This window comes from Gorilla gorilla, chromosome 2, assembly GCF_029281585.2.
Source record: "Gorilla gorilla gorilla isolate KB3781 chromosome 2, NHGRI_mGorGor1-v2.1_pri, whole genome shotgun sequence".
NCBI lineage: Eukaryota > Metazoa > Chordata > Mammalia > Primates > Hominidae > Gorilla > Gorilla gorilla.
In genome coordinates this window covers 138,356,142-138,377,496 of record NC_086017.1, presented here as the reverse complement: position 1 = coordinate 138,377,496, position 21,355 = coordinate 138,356,142, and the positions used below count along the sequence as shown (strand labels likewise).

At 44.5% G+C, this 21,355-nt stretch overlaps 1 protein-coding gene across 1 annotated transcript; it reads right to left on the bottom strand.

Annotated features, from left to right (window-relative positions):
- Positions 1-1,087: 1,087 nt before the first annotated feature.
- PRR23E (PRR23 family member E) lies at positions 1,088-7,574 on the bottom strand. Its single transcript, XM_004036236.5, has 2 exons — positions 7,170-7,574; positions 1,088-3,870 (listed from the first exon to the last, which is right to left on the bottom strand). Exon 2 carries the CDS (start codon positions 3,773-3,775, stop codon positions 3,047-3,049), a length of 729 nt encoding a protein of 242 aa, XP_004036284.5. The 5' UTR covers positions 3,776-3,870; positions 7,170-7,574; the 3' UTR covers positions 1,088-3,046.
- Positions 7,575-21,355: the final 13,781 nt, after the last annotated feature.

Below are 21,355 nucleotides of genomic sequence, written 5' to 3'. Positions count from 1 at the left end.
ATTATGAGAGGGAGCCCCACACGTCCTCCCAGCTCCCTGCAAGCAGCTCTCTGCAGGCTCTGCCCCATTTAGCAGGTGGCTTTGGGGGCTCTGTGTTCCTTGTTGGGCATGGGGGAGCTCAGCCTGTGGAATACTTTGGCAGCACCAAGGGGCCACCCAAGTGTTTTGGGGACACTGCAGGAAGCAGTGGTCGAGCAGCCCAACAACCCGGGCTGCCCCCATCCTCCATAGCCCCTGGAGGGCCAGCCGTGTGTGTACCTGTCATCAACAGTCTCCTACATTTGCTCAGTCTTTTGCAATCAGCGTAGAAAGAGAAAAGCATCTGGCATGAGGCTTGCTGCCCTCATCCAAGAACATGAAGTTCATAAGAAAGCCTCAGGCTGTGTAAAAGGCACTTGCAGAAACAGAACCATCTTGAGAAACCACCACTCTAGAGAAGGCATCATCCAAAACACAGAGCCAAGAGAAAACTACAGAGAGCAGAAGGGGTGATCTTCAGGCTGGAGGGAGAAATCAATTCCCCGGTGCTAGTCTGAAGAGCTCCCTCTCCCCTCCCCAGCTGAGGGTCTTGGAGACCTGCAGCCCTGTCCCTCCGCACCTGCTCCAGGAGGTTACATGGGTGCCTCATCTCAGGCTGGGTTTTCCTGGGTTTCCCTAGGCTATCATGTCCTGCAGACAGAATTGGGTTTCTTCAAGGTTAATTCAACCTTCTAATAGATCAATTATTTCAAATTCCAAAAGTATACCAAGAAACTTGGCAATCTTTCTCCTCCCTTCAATATGTATTATTGATTTCTCCTTCACCATCAGCATAAGATCAGCAAAAGGTATACAAGCACTGCCACTCAAGAGATTCAAGTTTTGCTCAAAGTGCTGTGGATGAAGCTATAGTTTTTTGGGTAGTGCACATATTATTGGTATGAATATTGTAAGTGAATAACTTCCATACTAATGCTCTATCAATATCATATAGACATTATTTTAATTCTCATTAGTCCATTATAACAGCAATAATAATTGGAATACTAATTGGAATATTATAGAAATTCTATATGAGACTTTTAAACTACAAACAATTTTGGTTTGTCAGGCTATAAGAAAATAAAATTTATTTGATTTTCCTTAATAGTGATTATTTAAAAAGATAAACAAAAATATCATATATCATAAATGTAGGATATATTTTAAAGTAGTATATTTAGAGGGAATTTTATAGCCTTAAAAACTTGTAATAGAAAAGAATCAAGCCTAAAAATGAACTAGCTGTTATTAACTTTAAGAAGTTACAAAACAAACAAGCTCACAATGAGAAGACACTTCAAGACACAGAATCACTGAGTCGAAAATAGATACTAATAAAACAGAAAAATCCATGGGAAATTTTCTATACAATATTTGAAAAGTAGGGGTACAGCCATTATAGAAAACAGTATAGAAGTCCCTGAAGAAATTAAACCTAGAAGTACCATATGACCCAGCAATGCTTCTTCCGGGTATGTACCCAAAAAAGATGAAATCACCACCTCATAAAGATACCTGCACTCCCATGTTCATGGCAGCATTATTTACAATAGCGAAGATATGGAAACAACCCAAATGCCTATCAATGGATGAATGGATAAAGAAAATATGATTATATCCGTATATATATAATGGATATAGAATATTATTTAGCCTTTAAAAAGGAGATCGTGCCATTTGCCATAACATGCATGGGGAATGATGAAATAAGTCAGACACAGAAAAAAAAATTGCACAGCTTCCCTTATATGTGGAATATTAAAACAGAACAAAGAGCTAAAATACAGAGATAGAGAAAGAAGCAGTCGTTCCCATGGGCTGGGAGTGGGGAAACCAGGATATGTAAGTCAAAGGATACTAAATATACATAGGCTGAGCAAGCCTAGAGCTCTAAGGTACAGCATGAGGAATAAAGCTAATGAAATGGCATTGTACTAGGGGTTTTTGTCAAATAAGTAGATTTTAGCTCCTCTTGTCACCAAAAAAAAGTAGCTGTGAGATGACAGATGTTAGTCAGCTTCACTATGGTAACCATTTTACTACCTGTATGTATCCCATAACATCATGTTGTAAACCTCAAATATACACAATAAAATTTTAAAGAAAAATGGAATGCAGCACATAACAAGAAATACAGCAAGAAATAGTATGGAAAACATGCTAATAAATTTGAATAAGCAAAATACACTATACATATATACAGATATGGCTAGGTCTTAAACTAATGAATGAAAAATTGGAGAAAACATGATTTATAGCATAGTATCATTTATTTAAAATTTTTTAAAAGCATGCACTGTACATTTTACTGGTGTGTGCATTACCCCAGAAGGTGCTGATGGGGTGAGGAGTGAGAAGAGCACACCCGCAAGGACCCAAGGGCACTAGCGTTCTGAATGAGTCAGCATTTCCTACTCTGTGTCCACTGGAACAAACAGGTTTTGGAAGCTTCTAGGCAGAGCCCACAGCACGTGCTCACTGGATTCCATGGGTTCCAAAGTGCTTGAGTGTGTGGTTCCCTGGAGGACACACCAATGCTGGAAGAGACAGCAGCAGGCCCCACAGGGTGGCCAGGGATGCGGGGATCCTGCTGAGGGTCTTTGCTGAGGAGCGGCAGAGAGAGTCCTGGGCTGAAGGGTGGCACAGGTGCCCAAATACCAAACCTGGAGGCCTATTCTAACTGAGCGCTTCTACAGGTTGGATTGAGCTTAAATAAGCTCATTTTACAAGGTTGCATGCATGCATATTTGAGGACTTACAGCAAATCTACTAGAGGGTGGGCCCAGGACAGTCTGGGGAGGAGAAAAGGTGCCAGTGTCAGGGTTGAAGGGCAAACAGAAAAACAAGAAAGTAAAGAGAAATAGCAAATAGAGGGGCCTTGCATGAGTCCAGGAGGTGTACTCTGTACTGAGGAATAGTAAACAACCTACATCTGAGACTCTTCCAAAAACTTAAAGTCCACAGCTGGCTGGGCTCCACCAGACATGTCTCTGATTGTTGGGTGGGTCTGGGTCTAGAGGGCTGATTAGCACTCAAAGAGGCGGCGGCGGGCCCTGCAGGGTGACCGGGAGGAGGAGCGGGAGCAGCAGGGGTCCAGCTGAGAATCTTCAATGGGGGAAGGCGGCAGAGGGCGGAGCTCTGAACTGCAGCAGGGCAAAGGTGCCCAAATACCGAACCTGGAGGCCCATTCTGAGGGAGGGGCTTTGCATGTCTTCAAGTAGGGAGCTCCTCTGGATGGCCCCTCTACGGCAGCCCTGGGGGCTGAGCTGGCTGGAGTCCAGCATCCCACCTGAGGACAGTGGCTGGAGGTGGCCTCGCCCAGAGTGGGAGAAGCCAAGGAGTAGGTGGGTGGGAATCTCATGGGGAAAGGAAATAGGTTGGGGGCCAAGGCAGTCAGGTACGGACTTCCTATGAGGGGGTCAAAGCTGGAGGCGCCCCTCCAATACAGCCACACTGAAGGCACCAAGGCAGCTGGAGGGGGATAACCCATCCAGAGATACCCACCATAGAGCACCCACGGGTAAGCCCAGAAGGCTGGGTAAGCTTGTGGGGAAAATCCCATGCAGGAGTAGATGACAGGCCAGAGGGCCAGGTCAGTTACAGGCTGGGCTCCCAAGCAGGTACAGGAACCATAGGCAGAGCCCATGGCCACCCAGGGGGTTGAGGCTGCCAGAGTCCCATGGGCTTCCTCGGAGGCCTCGAAGGCACGGCGGACCTTCTGCTCTGCTTGTTTCTCTGATGCACCTGTGCCCATCTTAGATGAGCTGTGCTCTTCAAAGCCCCGAAATGTCTGGCAAGTGCACTCCTCTTCAAGCTGAGGCCACACACACCCCACGGGGCTCCTGGTATCTGTGGGGTGAGCAGACAGCCAGTCAGAGGGCAGGGAGACCAGGTCGCACAGGAGGGGATGGTAGGAGGGGGACAGCTGGGGGTGAGGTGACAGAAGAGCCAAGATCAAGGCATCTCCAGGGAGGATGGGGAGCAAGGTGTCCTGGGTAGGAACGAGTGGCCCCTGCAGTGGGAGGGGTGCACAGCAGCCACGTGAGGCATTTTCTAGGGACATCAAAACAAGTTTCAAATTCAGTTCCTCATGCTTCCCTCTATGCAAGTCACAGAGACCAAAGACTGGAGAGTACGGATGGCCAAGTCTGTTGGAGACCTGCTGGAGGGAGAGTTAAAGATTCAGCAAAGCCCCTAAGCTGACAGATGAAGGAACAGCAAAGCCAGAAATCCACTGGGGCCACCCCAGTGCAGGGGCTGCTGAAGGGGCAGACAGGTCCCGGAGCACTTCATCCTTGACAGATGCTTGCCCCACAAAGCAGGAGCTCCCAAAACATTTCCTCCAAAGGATGCAGTGTCTGAACATAAGGCCTGTCAAGTTTCTCCTGGAGTGTTCTGGAATGTTGTGAACAGCATATTCAGCACCCACACCTGACACAGTGAGGACATGATGGAAAGGAAGAGAAGTAAGTGAAGAGATGATCAAAGGCCCAGTATCCAGGAGAGGGCACATCAGGTAGCACCAGGTGTTTTTCCCCAAAACGAAGGTCCCCCAGAGGAATCTCCTTGAAATTTGGAGCTGTTTCTGAAATAAGAACTGATGCGCAGTACATGCTTTGACTGTCTTAGGTGACAAGGATGTGGCACAGAGAGACGGTGGAGAGGTCCTGTGGCCAGGAGAGGACACCCCCAGCCCCAGCATCAAGGAGCGGAGGCTGGTGCGGTCAGGACCCCTGGGGTCAGGGGCAGCATGGAATGGAAGAAACTGAGGCACAGCTGACTGGAAACACCCCACAACCTCCAGTCAGGTGAACAAGAGGACGCTGTATGAGAAAGAAACCAGCCAGGTGCCTCCAGAGTCCTTTTGGCAGAGCCTAGAGGGAGGCTGCCCATTGGAGTCAGGAGCTGAGCAGATGAGGACACTGGGAAACCTTTTAGGGTACAAGTGAGGGCAGGGAGGGACTTCCTGGGGGCAGAGACAAGAAGTCAGATCACGAAGGTGCCCCGGAGTGCCTGCCAGAACTCTCAGGGCGAGCATGGCAGGGAGCCTTTGAGAAGCTGCTCTACCAGCTTTGTGTTTCAGGAGCCTCTCTAGATCAGAGGGTGGACCACAGATGGAAGAAACCGGCCCGGGAAAGGAAGAGAAATGGATGTAAGGAGAAGGAGAGGAAGGTGCCAGGCAGATGTTCAAGTTTCTGTCTTGAGCAACTGGGGTGTGCCAAGGACCCACTCCCGGATACTTAGGTGTGTGTGGGCTGAGTGGGTCTGGTGTATCTCTTCTCTCCTCCACCCAGGCAAAACACAGTTACAGTGGAAACTGGAGATCTGACAGTGGCGCTCCCCCTCCTCTCTGCCACAGCGCGGGAGGACAGGTTTAAGGGAAGAGAGCACCAGCGCTCTTTCTCCTGGCTGGGGTCCTGGACCATGGGAGGTGCTCAGGTGTGGCCTGATGCTCTGAGATGGAAGCTTGGGCAAGGTCAGGGCAGAGGGCCCTGTGTGGCTGAAGAAGCATTCATTTCCTCCCGAATGGGCAGAGGACCTGGGGTGGAGGACAGGCCAGTAGCCCCAGGGAGGATCTTCTTGAGGGACCTGAAGGACACACAGTGACAGCCAGTGACAAGAAAGGAGCTTAGTGTTTCATAGATGCCTGCAGGGACAGAAGCTGAGGACCAGTAGGAGGAGGCCCAGCTGAGATGACCGCAGGATAGATGTGGACCACTGACCAAATGGCCCACCCAGAAATTTGAGGCAAAGACACCCTGGCCCCAGACTGCAGGAGCCAACTCCTGGAAAAGGAGGCAGGAGGAAACCGAAATGCACTGAGAAAGTCTCAAGTGCCCAAGGTTACCCATACTGAGGAGGAAATCCCTCTTCCTCAATTGCCCAAAGGTAGCCTCTAGATAGAAAATCAGTTCTGGAAAAACACACTACATTGTATGTACTTCTGGCCTGTGATATGCGTATCCTTGCAAGTTCAGATCATCCTCTAAGGCAAGCTAGTCCAACCTGTGGCACAGGACGGCTTTGAATATGGCCCAACACAAATTCGTAAACTTAAAACATTACGGGATTTTTTAATGATTTTTTTTTTTTAGTTCATCAGCTATCTTTAGTGTCAGTGTATTTTATGTGTGGCCCAAGACAATTCTTCTCCCAGTGTGGCCCAGGGAAGCCAAAAGATTGGACACCCTGCAAGAGTTAACATGCACAAATGCCTAGTTGGCTTCTCAAAAACTTAATATGGTGGAGAAGGCCCTTTGTGCATGATACCAAGACAAGAAAATATAGGCAGATAAAACTGGCTATTTAAAAATTGAATATCTGGTTAAAAAAAAAAGCCACAAAATTATCATGTTCAAAATCAAAAGACAAACCACAAAATAGAGGGCGATATCTCCAACATGTGGCAGACCAGAGCTAATCATATGTCAGATACAGACAGCTCTTGCTAGTCCACGGCAGGTAAATAAGACCTTATCAACAATCTCGCCCAAGGGCAACCACAAGCAAGCCACAGAATAAGCTATACAAAATCATGTAAAAATGTTCCACTTCACCATGTTTTTAAAAAAATCAAATTACAAAAATGGAACTTTGATTTTTACAATTAATTTGATAAAGAATAAAGCCCTATACTGGCTTTTCAAAGGATATGGAGAAAAACATGCTGGTTTTGTTGTTTACTCTTTAGTAAGTAAAGAGTAAACAGCTATCAAATTCAAAACCCGATTTCCTTGTCCGAAGAAGCCAGACTACCTTCATCTGGGTCCCCTAGGGCGGGCCTGGGAGCTGGGCAGAACAGAACACATTAATCTGGGCCTCTACCCACACCTCGCAGCTGCAGCGGGTGGAGGGATGATTCTGCGAGGGGGCAGGCAGGAGGGTCCTGGGCTTGGCTTTTAGGGGAGGGGCTGAGGCTGAGGGAACAGGCTGGAGAGAGCTGTCTCATAGGGTGGGGTGCGACGCGGACACTTTCAGGCCTGCTGAACTGCAAGAGAAGCAGGGAAGGGGCGGGAAGGAGGAGAGGTGAGATGCCAGGAGTTGGGTGGGAGAGTGCGGAGAGGATGGTGTCAGAGAAGGTCCTCAGGCCCTCGCCCCACCCCCTCAGCCATCCCATAAGGCTAACTTTGTTCTTTCTCGCTGCTTACCCACTTGGTCTTTCTAGAACGTTTCTTTCCAGCGAAGTCCCTCAAGTGGTTGAGGTTTGTCAACAGAGTTGAAATGCTCTCTCAAGAGGTCTTGGGGTTCCCTAGGCGTTACTGTCCCCGGTCCAGGTGGCGGCAGGAGACCACTTGAGGCCGCAGATTCAAGCGGCCCAGGAGCGCAGTCCGCCGGGCTTTTACGGGAATGCGCGTAGCCGCGGGGCGGAGCCTGGGCTCCTGGCGGTGGTCAGAAGAGGTCCCAGGACTCAATCAGTTTCCGAGGTGTAGAGGCCGGTGGGGTTGATTGGGTCAGCTGCTTATCCCAGAAATGAAGTGGAACTCAATTGTATTGAGGGCTACGCCAAGAGCGCAGAGGTGTTACCAGGGTATGAAGACATTCCCCTCTCGGATGGGAGGCATTGGGGAGGAGTCCTGCAGGCGGTAGCTTTCGGTGGAGTCTGCACGCTGGATGGGCCCCAGCAGTGCTGGGGGAGTGGAGCTGACGAGGGAGGAGACAGGAGGCCCACAGGGCCAGAGGGGAGGCCTTCCGCCTTCCAAGGCCTTGTGGATGGGGCAAAAGAAGTTGGTCTCTGTCCCGGGAGCAACGCGAGCCATTGCAGAGTTTTCATCAGAAGCAGAGTAGTGTGCTCAGCTGGGGCAGATCCTGCGTTTGCCGGGTCCGAAGCTTAAACAACTGGGCCATCCCACAGGAAGAGAAGTCAAATGTTCTGAATGTGCATGCTCCTTTGAGTGCGGTCATTCGGGTATGCAGCTCCCAGTACCCCTATACCCTAACGTTTAAGGGGAGCTTCCTCTGTGCTAGGTTCTGTTCTGAGCACCTCGCACGCATTTGCTCATTTCATCCTCACACCACCTGGGGATACCCACGTTAATGCAATCAACAGGACCCAGAAAATCCAGTTGCTTATCCAGAAGGTCACAAGAAGCCCCAAAGTAGACATTATAAAATGTATACAACACAACTGATTGTCCCAGATGACCAGCAGCAGTCACTTCTCTCTGAGAGCCCCAGCTGCCTCTGGGTGCTGATGACATTGTGCCTTCCCTGCCGTTCAGCCCAGAATGGTCATGACCCCTTATTGTCCACAGACTTTGACATTCCTTCTTGCTTTCCTTACCTTTTCCCAGGCCTCTGAAAATAGTCCATGCATTAACATTCAGTGTTCTTCAATTAACCACTTGAATGTTCCACACCGGAACCTTGCCCAATACACTTTCCTTGGTTCTTCAGAATGGTTCTTGCCTTGAATCATATTTTGTCTGAGACCACCCTTACCATACATGCTTTTTGTTGCGTTGTTCGCATTACTGTCAGTATTCATCTTTTTTTAAATTTGTTTGTTTGAGACAGGGTTTCCCTCTGTTGCCCCAGCTGGAGTGCAGTGGAACAATCATAGTTCACTGCAGCCTCAAACTCCTGGGTGCAAGCAATCCTCCCACTTCGGCCTCCCAAAGTGCTGGGATTGCAGACATGAGCCAAGGGGCCTGGTCAGTACTTATCTTTCAATAAATAACTTTACTTCATTCATATTTGTTTTCCTTAAATTAGCGAATCAATAGCTATATTCTCCCTACATGAATACAATATTCTTAGCACCATTTAAAAATTATCCTTTCATATTTCCCCTATATTAACATCCTATATTAATGTTGGGAATATTACCTTGATCTTGTTATATCATTTTTTAACCCATACTTATTTAGACTTACTAACAGCTTTCACTAATGACTGTGTTCACTGTTGCATTTTGACTTACACAATTTCTTTCTTAATTTCCTTTAAAATTTTGATTCTATATTTCTATAATATATAATTCATATAATTCTATAATTTGTATTGTTAGTCACTCTATGAGGATCTGTACATAGGAAAATTTGGAAAGTTTTTATATGCAAAAACGTAGTTCATTCTCAATTTTGATTGACAATTTGGCTGGGTATAGAATTCTAGGTTCAGAGTTACTTGATCTTAGCACTTTGAAAATAATGTGTAATTAACCTATTGCCTCTCTTTTGTTGCTGAGAACTGTAATTTTTATCAGAATCTTTCTTTATAAATAGTTTCTTTTCCCATGCAACTAATATAAATTTTTCTTCATCCTTTCATATTTTGACATGTCCTTGGAATGTAATTATGATTTGTTTTTATTATGTGGTGGTTTGTTCTGCTACACACTTGGTATGACCTTTCAATTTGAAGATTAATTTATTTCTTCAGTTTTAATCACCTCTAACATTCATGAAGTTGATTAATGATTCACTGGTTTCACCAAAGAAAATCTATTTCTGACACTTATAATGGGATTAAGCCAGAAATACCCAAGAAATCTTGTAGAAGAATAAAGTGGAGGACTTACACTTCCAGATTTTAAGATCTACTGTAAAGCTACAACAAATAAGTTAGCAATAGCCAAATAGATTAATGAAACAAAATAAAGAGTCCATGAACAGACCCACACATAATTTTCAACAAAGGGGCCAATGATTCAGTATCTAAATGAAGTGCTTCTCAATGAGTGTTGCTGGAGCACATGAATATCCATATCAAAAATAAATAGATCTCACCCCCTCATGCATCACATCATAGGCAAAATTAATTTGATGTGGGTCATAGACTTGATTTTACTTTTAAAATAATACAAGACAAAATAATAAAACTTCTAAAAGAAAAATAAGAATATTTTCATTATTCTGATAACTGTACTATGGTTATGTAAGATAGTAAAATTAGAAAAAGCTGGATGAAGAGTATACATAAATTCTCTGTATTTTTTTTACAACTTTTCTGTAAGTCTAAAATTACTTTAAATAAAAGGTTTCAAAAAGGCATAACTTTGAGACAGGCAAAAGTTACTTAAATAACGAACAAAAAAGGTAACCATAAAGGAAAAGATTGATAAATTTTACTCCATTAAAATTAAAAGATATTTATAAGAAGATACCAAAAAGAGAATGAAAAGACAAGCTACAGACCAGAGGAAGATGTTTGTAATACATGTATCCAACCAAAGATACATATACAGAATATATTAAAAGCTTCTACAAATCAATGGTCACAGCTCACAAATCAGTGGTCACAGTTACTCGGGAGGCTGAGGTGGGAGCCAAGGCTGTGGTGAGCTATGATAGAATCACTGCACTCCAGCCTGGGCGACCAAGTGAGATCCTGTCTCTAATTAATTAATTGATTAAATTTTTTTAAAACTTAAATTGACATTATTCAGTGCTGAGAAGCATGTGAAGGAACTGGAATCCTCAAAAGTTAATAGTGAGACTTTAAACTGGAATAATACTTTGGAAAACTAGCAGTACCCTATAATCCAAAATTTACACTCCTAGGTGTTATATATATATATACACACACACATATATATGAAAAAATAACTGCATGAGTCCACAAAATATATGTACAAGAGTGTTTATAGCAATTTTATTCATAACAGGTAAAATTGGGAACAACCCAAATATTCATCAACAAAAGTGTGACATGTTCATACAACAGAATGATACACAGCAATAAAAACAAATGTACTGTTGCTCCATGTCATAAGAGACATGAATCTCACAAACATAATGTTGAGCTAAATAAGCCAGACATAAAGGAGTTCATTCTGTGTGGTTTAAGTTGTATAACATTCAAAAATAGGCAAAAATAATCTATAGCAATAATCTATAATGATAAATGTTAGAAGTCACCCTCCAGGGCCAGGGGGTGGTGTGGATTGATGGGAAGGGTCCCCTGGAAAGCTTCTGGGGGCTAGGGGTGATTTATATCTTGATAGTTACATATGTTTACATAGATAAAATTACAATAAAAATTCATTGACATATGGGAGTCCTAGAGAGGGAGGAAAGAGAAAAAGGAGCAGAAAGAATATTTTTAAAAATAGTGGCTGAAAACTTGACAAATCGGATGAAAAACAATCCCCACATCCAAGAACTTTAATGAATTCCAAGTAGGATAAACTCAGAGATCCATACCTAGATAGATTATAATCAATAACACATTCCTAAATAGCCAATGGGTCAATGAGAAATCACAAGGAAAATTAGAAAAGACTTTGAGATGAATGAAAACAAATATGCAACATACCAAAACATACGGGTTACAGTGAAAGCAGTGTTCAGAGGGAATTTATACCTGTAAATGCCTAGGTTAAAAAAAGAAGAAAGCTCAAATCAATACCCTGACCTTCAACCTTAAGAATCTAGAAAAAGAGCAAACCAAACCCAGAGCAAGAACAAGGAAGTAAATAATAAAAACTAAAGTGGAAATAAATGAAATAGAAAATGGAAAAGCAATAGAGAGAAATCAGTGAAACCATCACATAGTTCTTGGAGAAGGTCACAAAATTGACAAATGTTTAAGCCAGATTGACCAAGAATAAAAGAGAGAAGACTCAAATTACTAAAATCAAGAATCAAAGAGGGGACATTACTACCAAACTTACAGAAATAAAAAGGATTATAAGAAAATACCAAGAACAATGGTAAACCAACCAATTAGACCAGCTAGATAAAAACAGAAAAAATTCTAGAAAGACACAAACTACCAAAACTGACTCATGAAGAAACAGAAAATCTGAATAGACTTATAGCAATAAAGAGATTAAATCAGTGATCAAAAACTTCTCAACAAAGAAAAGCCCAGGACCAGATAGTTTTCACTGGTAAATTCTACCAGGTGTTTAAAGAATTAACACCAAACCTCAAATTCTTCCTAAAAATAGAAGAGAAGGGAAGATTTTCCAACTCATCCTATGATACCAGCATTACCCTAATACCAAAGCCAGATAAAAACATTACAAGAAAACTGCAAACCAGTAACTCTTGAAAATTCTCAAGAAAATACTAGCAAATCAAGTCCAACAACATATACACAGAATTATACAAGATCAAGTGGGATTTATCTCCAAAATGCAAATTTGGCTCAACATTTGAAAATCAGTTAGTGTAATATATTGTATTAATAGAACACAGGTCAAAAAACACATGATCATCTCCACAAATACAGAAAAAATCATTTGACAAAAATTCAACACCCTTTCATGATAAAACACCCAACTTGCTAGGAACTTTCTCAACTTGATAAAGGACATCTATAAAAACAAACAAACAGCACCCTCACAGCTGACACCATATTTTCTCCCTAAAAGAAAGAATAAGACAAGAATGTCTACTCTTACCAATTCTATTCAAGGTTGTACTGGAGGTACTAGCCAAAGAAATTAGGCAAGAAGAAATAAAAGGATCCAGATTGGAAAGGAAGAAGTAAAACTATCTCTATTTGCAGGTGACATGATTGTGTATATAGAAAATCCTAAGGAATCTACCAGGAAAACCAACCAACCAACCAACCAAACAAACAAACAAACAAACCCTGTGAGAGCTCATAAATGAGTTCAGTAAGATTGCAGGATGCAGATCAAAATATTAAAAATTATATTGTATTTCTACCTCCTAGTAATAAAAAAATCAAAACATAAAATTAAGAAATAATTCCAAGTACAATAGCATCAAAAGGAATGAAATATTTAAGAATAAATTTAACAAAAAAGTGTCAGACTTGTAACTGCAAACTACAAAATATCATTGAAAGAAATTAAAGAAGATCAGAATAAATGGAAAGACATCCCATATTCACAGATTAGAAGACAATATTGTTAAGATGGCAATACTTTTTAAACTGATCTACAAGTTCAATGTAACTGTCAAAATCCCAGCTGGCTTTTTGCATAAATTGACAAGCTGATCCTAAAATTCATATGGAAATGCAAGAGACCTAGAATATACAAAACCATCTTGAAAAAGAAGAACAAAATTAGAGGATTCATTTCCCAATTTCAAAACTTACTACAAAGCTGCAGTAATCAAGACTATGTGGTGCTGACCTAGGAGAGACGTATAGATCAATGGAACAGAATTGTAAATCTAGAAGGAAGTCCATACATTTATGGTCAATTGATTTTCATCAAGGGTGCTGGGACTGTTTGATGGGGGAAAGCACTGTCTTCTCAGCAAATGGTGCCAGGTTAACTGGATACACACATGCACAAGAATGGAATTGGACCCTACCTCATGCCTACCCAGAAAAATTAATTCAAAATGGATCAATGGCCTACATGGGAAACCTAAAACTATCAGAAGAATTTGTAAATGTAAATCTTCATGACTTGGATTAGCCAACGGTTTCCTAGAAATGACACCTAAAGTACAAGCAAACAAAGATCAAATCGATAAACTGGACTTCACCAAATTAAATTTTGTTGCGCTTCAAGGGACATTATCAAGAAAATTAAAAGATCTGTACAATGGAAGGACATACTTGTAAATCATATTTGATACAGGACATGCATCTAGAATTTATTTTTTAAAAGCCTCACAACTCAACAATGAAAGGCAAATAACGCAGTTTAATAATGGGCAAAATATTTGAATAGACATTTCTCCAAGGACCATAAACAAATGGCCAATAAACACATGAAAAGATGCTCAACATTATTAGTCCTTGGGGGACAGCAAATCAAAATCACAATGAGATGCCACTTCACACCCACTTAGGATGGATATAATAAAAAGACAATTACTAGTGCTGCCAAGGATGTGGAGAAAGTGGAACCTTCATACCTTGCTGGTGGGAATGTATGGCATTTCCTGAAAGAATTAAATAGAGTTACCATATAACCCAGAACTTCTACTCCTAAGTCTATATCCAAAAGAAAACACATGTCCACACAAAAACCTTGTCCATGAATATTCACAGCAGCATTAGTCATAGTAGCCAAAAAGCAGAAACTACCCAAATGTTCATCAGTTGACAAGTGAATAGACAAAATGTGGTCTATCCATACCATGACATATGTCACCATACAAACCAATGAAATCTGAGGCATGCTACAAGATAGGCAAAACTTATAAATATTATCCTAAGTGAGGCTTATGTGGTAGCTCACACCTGTAGTCCCAGCACTTTGGGAGGCTGAGGTGGATCGATCATTTGAGGTCAGGAGTCTGAGACCAGTCTGGTCTACTGAAAAAACAAAAATTAGCTGGGTGTGGTGACACACGCCTGTGATCCCAGCTACTCGGGACGCTGAGGCAGGACAATTGCTTGAGCCTGAGAGGCAGAGATTGCAGTGAGCCAAGATTGTGCCTCTGCACTCCAGCCTGGGCCACAGTGTGAGACTCCAGCTCAAAAAACAAAAACAAAAACAACAAAAAAAACTAAGTGAAAGAAGTCAAGCATTGATATGAAATGTCCAGAATAGGCAAATTCATAGAAACAGAAAGTAAATTAGAGGTTGCCAAGGGCTGGGGGAGGGGGAATGGGGTGTGCCTGCTAATGAGTATGGGATTTTTTTTTGGAGTGATGAAAATATTCTGGAATTAGATAATGGTGATGGTTGCACAAATGTGTGAATATTCTGAAAACGACTGAATTGTACACTTTAAAAGGATAAATTTCGTGGTATGTGAATTATATTTCAATTAAAAAATCATTGAGCTTTACTGTTAAGGTTTATATGCTGTTCTGCAGAAGGAGGTAAAGGGAAATACATTTATATAATCTAAAAGAGGATCAAGAATGTATATCTTACTTAATAAAATAGTCAATAGACAAAACAAACAACTGTAATGCATCATTATTGATTGACCCTAGTGTTTACAAAGCTGTAAAATATATTCTGAGGACAGTTATGAGAACTTGAATATGGAGTAAATAAGTATCGGATGACATCATGGAATTGGTTATTTTTTGCAGCTAAGATAATGCTACATGTGAATGTGAAAGAACATCCTTATTTTTTAGAGCTGTCTTCCAGAGTATTGTAATATCTCTGATTTAGTTTTCAGTGGTTTGGCATTGTGCATGGAGAGAGAGAGAGAGGAAGCAATACGGTAAAATGTTAATACTTGTGGAATTTGGGCAACAAGTTCTTTGTACTGTTCTTTCTATGTCTCATCATGTTCAAGGCTTCTCATAATGCATTTATAAGGAAAGAGAAGCATGTGCATGAATGTAACTGTTTAGTTGAATTCTCCACAGCCACCCCCACTCCTCCCTCTGGCTCATCCACAAGGGTCCCATCCCAGTTGCAGGCTGGGTCCCAGGCAGAGCACTGGCCCTGCAGAGCTGGTCTTCAGCCTGGCCGCTGGGGAACCGTGGGCGGCTGGGCGGAAAGGGCGGCTGGGCTGTCCCCCTACCTGAGGCCTGGGAGTCAGGGATGTGTGCACTGTCAACAGATTTCTGGTGGGTCTTTGGCTGTTGTTCAGACAAGGGCAGTTGGGGGGAAGCAGACTCCAAAAGGAAATGCAGTGGCCCTCCTTGGGAGAAGTAAAAAGTCTTTATCAAGCCTGAGGCCTTTTCAAAAGTAAAATGTCACACTGGAGTTACCCTTAGAGAACAACACTCTGGAGAAGGAATGGCTAGAAGACGAAGCTTGACAGAAGCCATAAAGAGCTGTAGAGGACAGTGGGGTCGACAGAGGAGGGGACACCTCCCTGAGTGAGTGGTGAATGACAGATCCAGATGGTGCGGGGGAGGAGGGGACGGCACTGCAAGGACTAGCGCCCGGTGGCTCCACAGCAGTCCTTCCCCACGCAGCCCGGCCTGCTGTGGCCCCAGCAGGACGCCCCACCAACGCGTCAGTTTTCACCCCAAAAAAGAGCTGTCCTCTTCCCCTACTCTCAGACTCCTGCCACCCCCTCCACCTGTGGATCTGAGGGGCCATTGTGGGGGGACTCCCTGCCGCTGCATCCTCTGTAGGAAGAGCCTAAGGACCCACCTGCATGGGCCAGCCATCCCCTTTCTCACCCTAAAAACGGAGGTGAGTTCCTGCACTGCGACTCAGACTTCAGGATCCAGAAGCACAGTTGGAGGTGCGGGGCTGTCTCTCATTATCAGTTTAAGAAGCTGCCTGAGTGAGGGGCTGAGTTGGGAGGACCGAGGAGTACAGGACTGGGGTAAGCAAAGACCCTGGAGGCCAAGGCGGCTGGGTGCTGACTTCCCACGAGGGACTAAAAGCTGGAGGACCGAGGAGTACAGGACTGGGGTAAGCAAAGACCCTGGAGGCCAAGGCGGCTGGGTGCTGACTTCCCACGAGGGACTAAAAGCTGGAGGACCTCAAACTGAAGGTGCCGAGGCAGCTGGAGGGGGATGCCCATACGGAGATAATGGCCAAAGGGCGGCCGCAGGTCAACCCTAGGGGGCTGGGCAGGTGTGTGGCAGGAGCCCCCACCAGTGATCAGTGACACAGGAGACCCCCATGACAAGGGAAGTGCCCAGGCAGAGAGCGAGTCCACAGACAGGTCCACCATGGGGGCCAGGCAGGTGAGTGATGTGGGGTCTCCTTGTCACTGACAAAGAAAATGAAGGTTTAAGCCAGGTGTGGTAGTGCACCTATAGTCCCATCATTCAGGAGGCTGAGGTGGGAGGATCATCTGAGTCCAGGAATGTTGAGGCTGCAGTGAGCGGAGATCACACCACTGCACTCCAGCCTGGGTGACAGAGTGAGACACTGTCTTGAAAGAGAAAGGAAGGGGAGGGGAGGTGGAGGAGGGGGAGAGGGAGGGGGAGGGTTTAAAAAAGAATGGAAGGTTGGCTTTAATCACTGAGTTTGGTAAAGTAGAAAAACCTGATGTACCTGGCATTTCACTGGATATGCAGATCAACACGTTCTGATGCATTGTTGGGGCACACGAAAGGGATCCCAGAGACCACCCTGGCAGAAGTGTCCCCCTGCGCACCCTGACACATTGACCCAGGGTCCACAGACCAAATGGCAGGCTGGGGCAGTGGTGAGGGGACAGCCAGGGCAGCATAACTGAGCTGAGGACAGGCTGCAGGGCTAAGGGCCATAGGAGGGAGGGCCTGTGCTCCTCTGTCCAGGGCAGGTTGACCCTCTCACCCTGTGCCAAGCAGGATCCCCACCCTGACTCCCCTAACAAAATCTGTTGGTCACCCTCAAAGGCCTGATGTTCTTGGCATGTCCCTCCTTGGTGCTGTGCCCGGAAGGCAGCCTTGCATGGTCTAGGACAGCGAGGGCCACCGGGGCTGCTGTGGTCTCCAAGCAGTGATGGCCTCCACCCATGCTGACTCCTCCCCTAGAGATGAAGGGGCCCAGATTTACCACCCAGGGGCAGGCAAGGGCTGGGGAGGCATGCGCAGTAGGGGAGGGAGGGGCTTTGACCAGGTGTGACTCAGGGAGACAGGGGATCAGGTTCCCTGTCAAAGGTCCACCTCTCCAGGGCTGCCTTAGGCGAGAACCTGGTGGGATCGATCCAGCCATCTGTTTAATCCCAGAAACAAAGGTACTCACTGCACTGTGTTGCCCACTGGCCAGGAGAGGGGCAGGGTGTGTAATTGACCTACTTGTCAGAAGTCAGGGAACAATGACCCCAGCAGGAGGGTTTGAAGGGAGTGGGAGTCAGTTGGGTGGAGGGGGTTGGGGACCTCAAAGGCAGGGGGCAGCCCAGCTGCCAAGGCCCCCGGGGAGGGAGCAGACCCCTCCCAGGAGCACACAGGCCACTGTAGCTGCAGCTGGGGTGAGGGGAGCTGGACCTGGACCTGGACCTGGACCTGGACCTGGACCTGCCTCAGCCCTTGCTGTCGGGGTGGGGCCTGGCAGAGGCCAGGAGCCGGTCACCCTGGCCCTGGGTCTGAGGTTGGCACCAGGGCTCCCTCCAGTGGGGTTCCTGTCCCCACTTTAGAGAGGGGGTTACACCCTTAAGCCCTGACTTCCCTCTGAGCCTCTAGTTCGTGTGGGTGTGCAAAGACTGATGCGCCCTCAGGGGCTTCGCTGTGCTATTCGGACCCTTTTGTCTTTTCTCCCTTGTTTCTCTGAGCAGTCAGTTGCTTTCTGAGCTGCATGCTATTAAATCTTCTGTGTTTCTGGTTGGCTATCATGCACACATTTGGAAGCTGCTTCTTTAGGCCAGTAGAGGTGATCTATTCTTAATGGAAAGTGCCTTTTATCAAAATTAACTATGTTTCTTCGTCCTTTTATACTTTTACCTTCAATTATATTTTCCCAGAGAACTTCGTTACACCTTTCTTTTTGTCAGCATTTGTCTGCTGTACCTTTTATATTATTGTCATTTTCCTGCTTCACTTTTATTGCCTTTTAGGTGTGTCCCTTGTAAACTATAACTGGATTTCATGTTTTAATCCAATTTGAGAATCTTTTAATAATCCATTCAGAGTCTTTTCTCCTTATTTATTTTTCCCATTTACTATGCTTATCACTACTTTTTCTCCCATTCTGACATTCATTGGATTACTTCATTTCTTTTGTTGCATTTCCCCTTCTACTTCTTTAAAAGTTATATCTTTTAGTTTTGTTCTTATAGTCATTACCTTTATCTATTTCTTATTTATTTTTGAGCTGGAGTCTCACTCTGTCACCCAGGCTGGAGTGCAATGGCGCAATCTCGGCTCACGGCAACCTCCACCTCCCGGGTTCAAGCAATTCTCCTGCCTCATCCTCCTAAGTAGCTGGGATTACAGACACCTGCCATCATCCCCAGCTAATTTTTGTATTTTTTGTAGAGACGGAGGTTTCACCATGTTCGCCAGGCTGGTCTTGAACTGCTGACCTCAGGTGATCCACCTGCCTCAGCCTCCCAAATGCTGGGATTACAGGCGCGAGCCACAATGCCCGGCCTCTGGTCATTATCTTTAAATTGTTAACACATGCATATTCTGGAAAGTCTAATGTTAAGCGACACCTGTATTCTTTCTCCCCAAAGAAAGGATTTCTCTCAGAATCCTTTCATTGGCTGAGTGACTGCGGCCCTCCCACCTCCCTACCCCTACAGACCAGCTCCAGTGTTATCATGGGAAACCTGAATTCTGTCTAGTTGGTAATATCCTGCTTTACTGTTTTAATTGGTACTGGTTAGATTATATCACAGAGGTTTCTGATGTTCTCGCTGTTTCTGTGTGATCTACTTGTGAACGTGTGATGTAGATTGCTGTTTCTCCTTGTGCTATCTTTTGAGCTTTGTGTATTTTCAAGTTTGTCGTTGAGTACACTGATGGTTATGCTTGTTATATTTTCTTGGTGATCATTCCTTTCACCAGGATGAGACGCACCCCTCAGTGATGACCACCTGCTTGCCCCTCCAGGCCTACCTTTCTGCCCTGCTTGGAGCCCCAGCAGCTTCCCTCAGTAGATTGCATCTGCCACACTCCTGCCCGCTCTGGCTTTCAGGAAATCAGAGAGTAGGATAGAGGGTGGGCTCAGGTTCTTGATTCTGTCGCCCAATTCCTCCCTGCAGGCCTGTGGGCTGGTGGCAACTGCATTCCTAATCAACTGTCCCTCTCCTAAAGCTGCAAGTGTCCCTGGGCCCTGGAACACCTCCCACTCTCTCTCCCTCCTCTGCAGACCTCGGCAGGGCCCTGGGGACCTCATCGTCTCTTGTTGGTTCCTTTAGCCCTGCCAATATGAGCAGCAGCAAATCCATACAGGTCTGCAGCAACTCAATTCTTGCCTCCTCGATGGAGAGAATTCGTCTGAGGGGCATAAGGCAGAGTGAGAGACCAAGGTGAGTTTTTAAGCAGGACTGAGAATTTATTAAAAAATTTTAGAGCAGGACCAAAAAAAAGTAAAGTACACTTGGAAGAGGGCCAGGCTGGCAACTTGAGATTCAGGTGCCTCATCTGACCTTTGCTGTGGGGTTTTATACATTGGCATGACTTGGGGTTTGTGTTTCTTCTCCCCTGATTCTTCCCTTGGGGTGGGCTTAGAGAGGCCCACTTGGGAGGGGTTGCACAGTGTGTTTACTGAAGTTATGCACATGTTCATCTGAGGCGTTTTTCCCTTACCAGTTGAGTGTTCCTAGAGGAGGGTCATGTACCAGTTAAACTCCATTTTGCCTCTTAGTGGACATGCTTGAGCCCCCTCACCCAACTCCTGAGATCTTATTGGAAAGCTGCTGATTACCAGCTCCAGGTGTTTTCTATCTACTGGGAGACTGCCTTTCCCTGGTGCAACCAATTATTATTTTAGAGAGACAGTTTACCAACCACCTGACCATCACCTGATGGTGGCCTGATATTCCTACTGGGGGAGCCCTCTCCTGCCCTGCTCATGTCTGCCTAGCTACCAACTCTAACACTGGTATCCCTGCAAGTAGGACTTTCATTCATTGCTCTTCTCTTAATCCTTCAAGTGTTTCCTTCTAAACCATGATTGATCCATTGTTTTTGACTCTTTATAATGACATTTCCTTAAATTTTATTTTAGATTATGTGGCTACTAATATACCCTCCTTCTTTTGTTAATATTTACAGGCCAGTCTCTGTCTTTCCACAGATATATTTAATCAATTTGCATTTGCTACCCTTTACTGTGAATCCATGTCATTCTTCCTCAGCAGAGGCCAGTTTCTTGGGATCTTCTTACCCTCTCTGCCCTTCTCGCCTATCCCAGACTACTTTTAATCAGTACGCCTGCAAGCTTAATGCCTTCCATGTGTGTCTCTGCCTGCCACTGCTTCTTGGCTTCCACAGCTTCCTACTGTATTTTTGTAATTACTGGATAACTTCCTTTATTAATTTTTTCAGTGAAGATCTGTGAGGGTGATAAACTGATACAAATACCTTAATATTCCAATACTTCATCTTATTATCAGTCCTTGTTGACAGTGTGGCTGGGTATAGAATTCCAACTCCAGAGTTACTTTGCCTCAGCACTTTAAAGATGCTGTTTTATTATCTTCTTGCCTTCATTTTGCTGATTTCATCTGACTATTCTTTTATATATGGCCCACATTCTTTATTGGTAACTATTAGGGTTGATTCTTTATCCTTGGTGTAATGGAATGTGAGCATAGTGTGGCCAGTTTTTTGTCTTATGGTGATTTGCTCAGTGTGTGCCTTTGATTTGAAGATTCATTTATTTTTTAGTTCTAGAGATTCTGTTTTACTTTTTGAAAATATTCCTTCTTATTTAATCCATTCTGGAATCCCAACTAGATAGATATTGAAACGTCCCTGAAACCTCAATGTCCCATTTTTCCATACTCTCCAGCTATTTATTCCTTTGTGCTGCATTGTTCTGCGATGTGTCCAATCTATTAATCTTTTACATGGAATGTTATATATTTCATTTCCACCATCTCTATTTAGTTCTGTTTCATAACCCCCATCTTTGTTTTATGGATGAAGT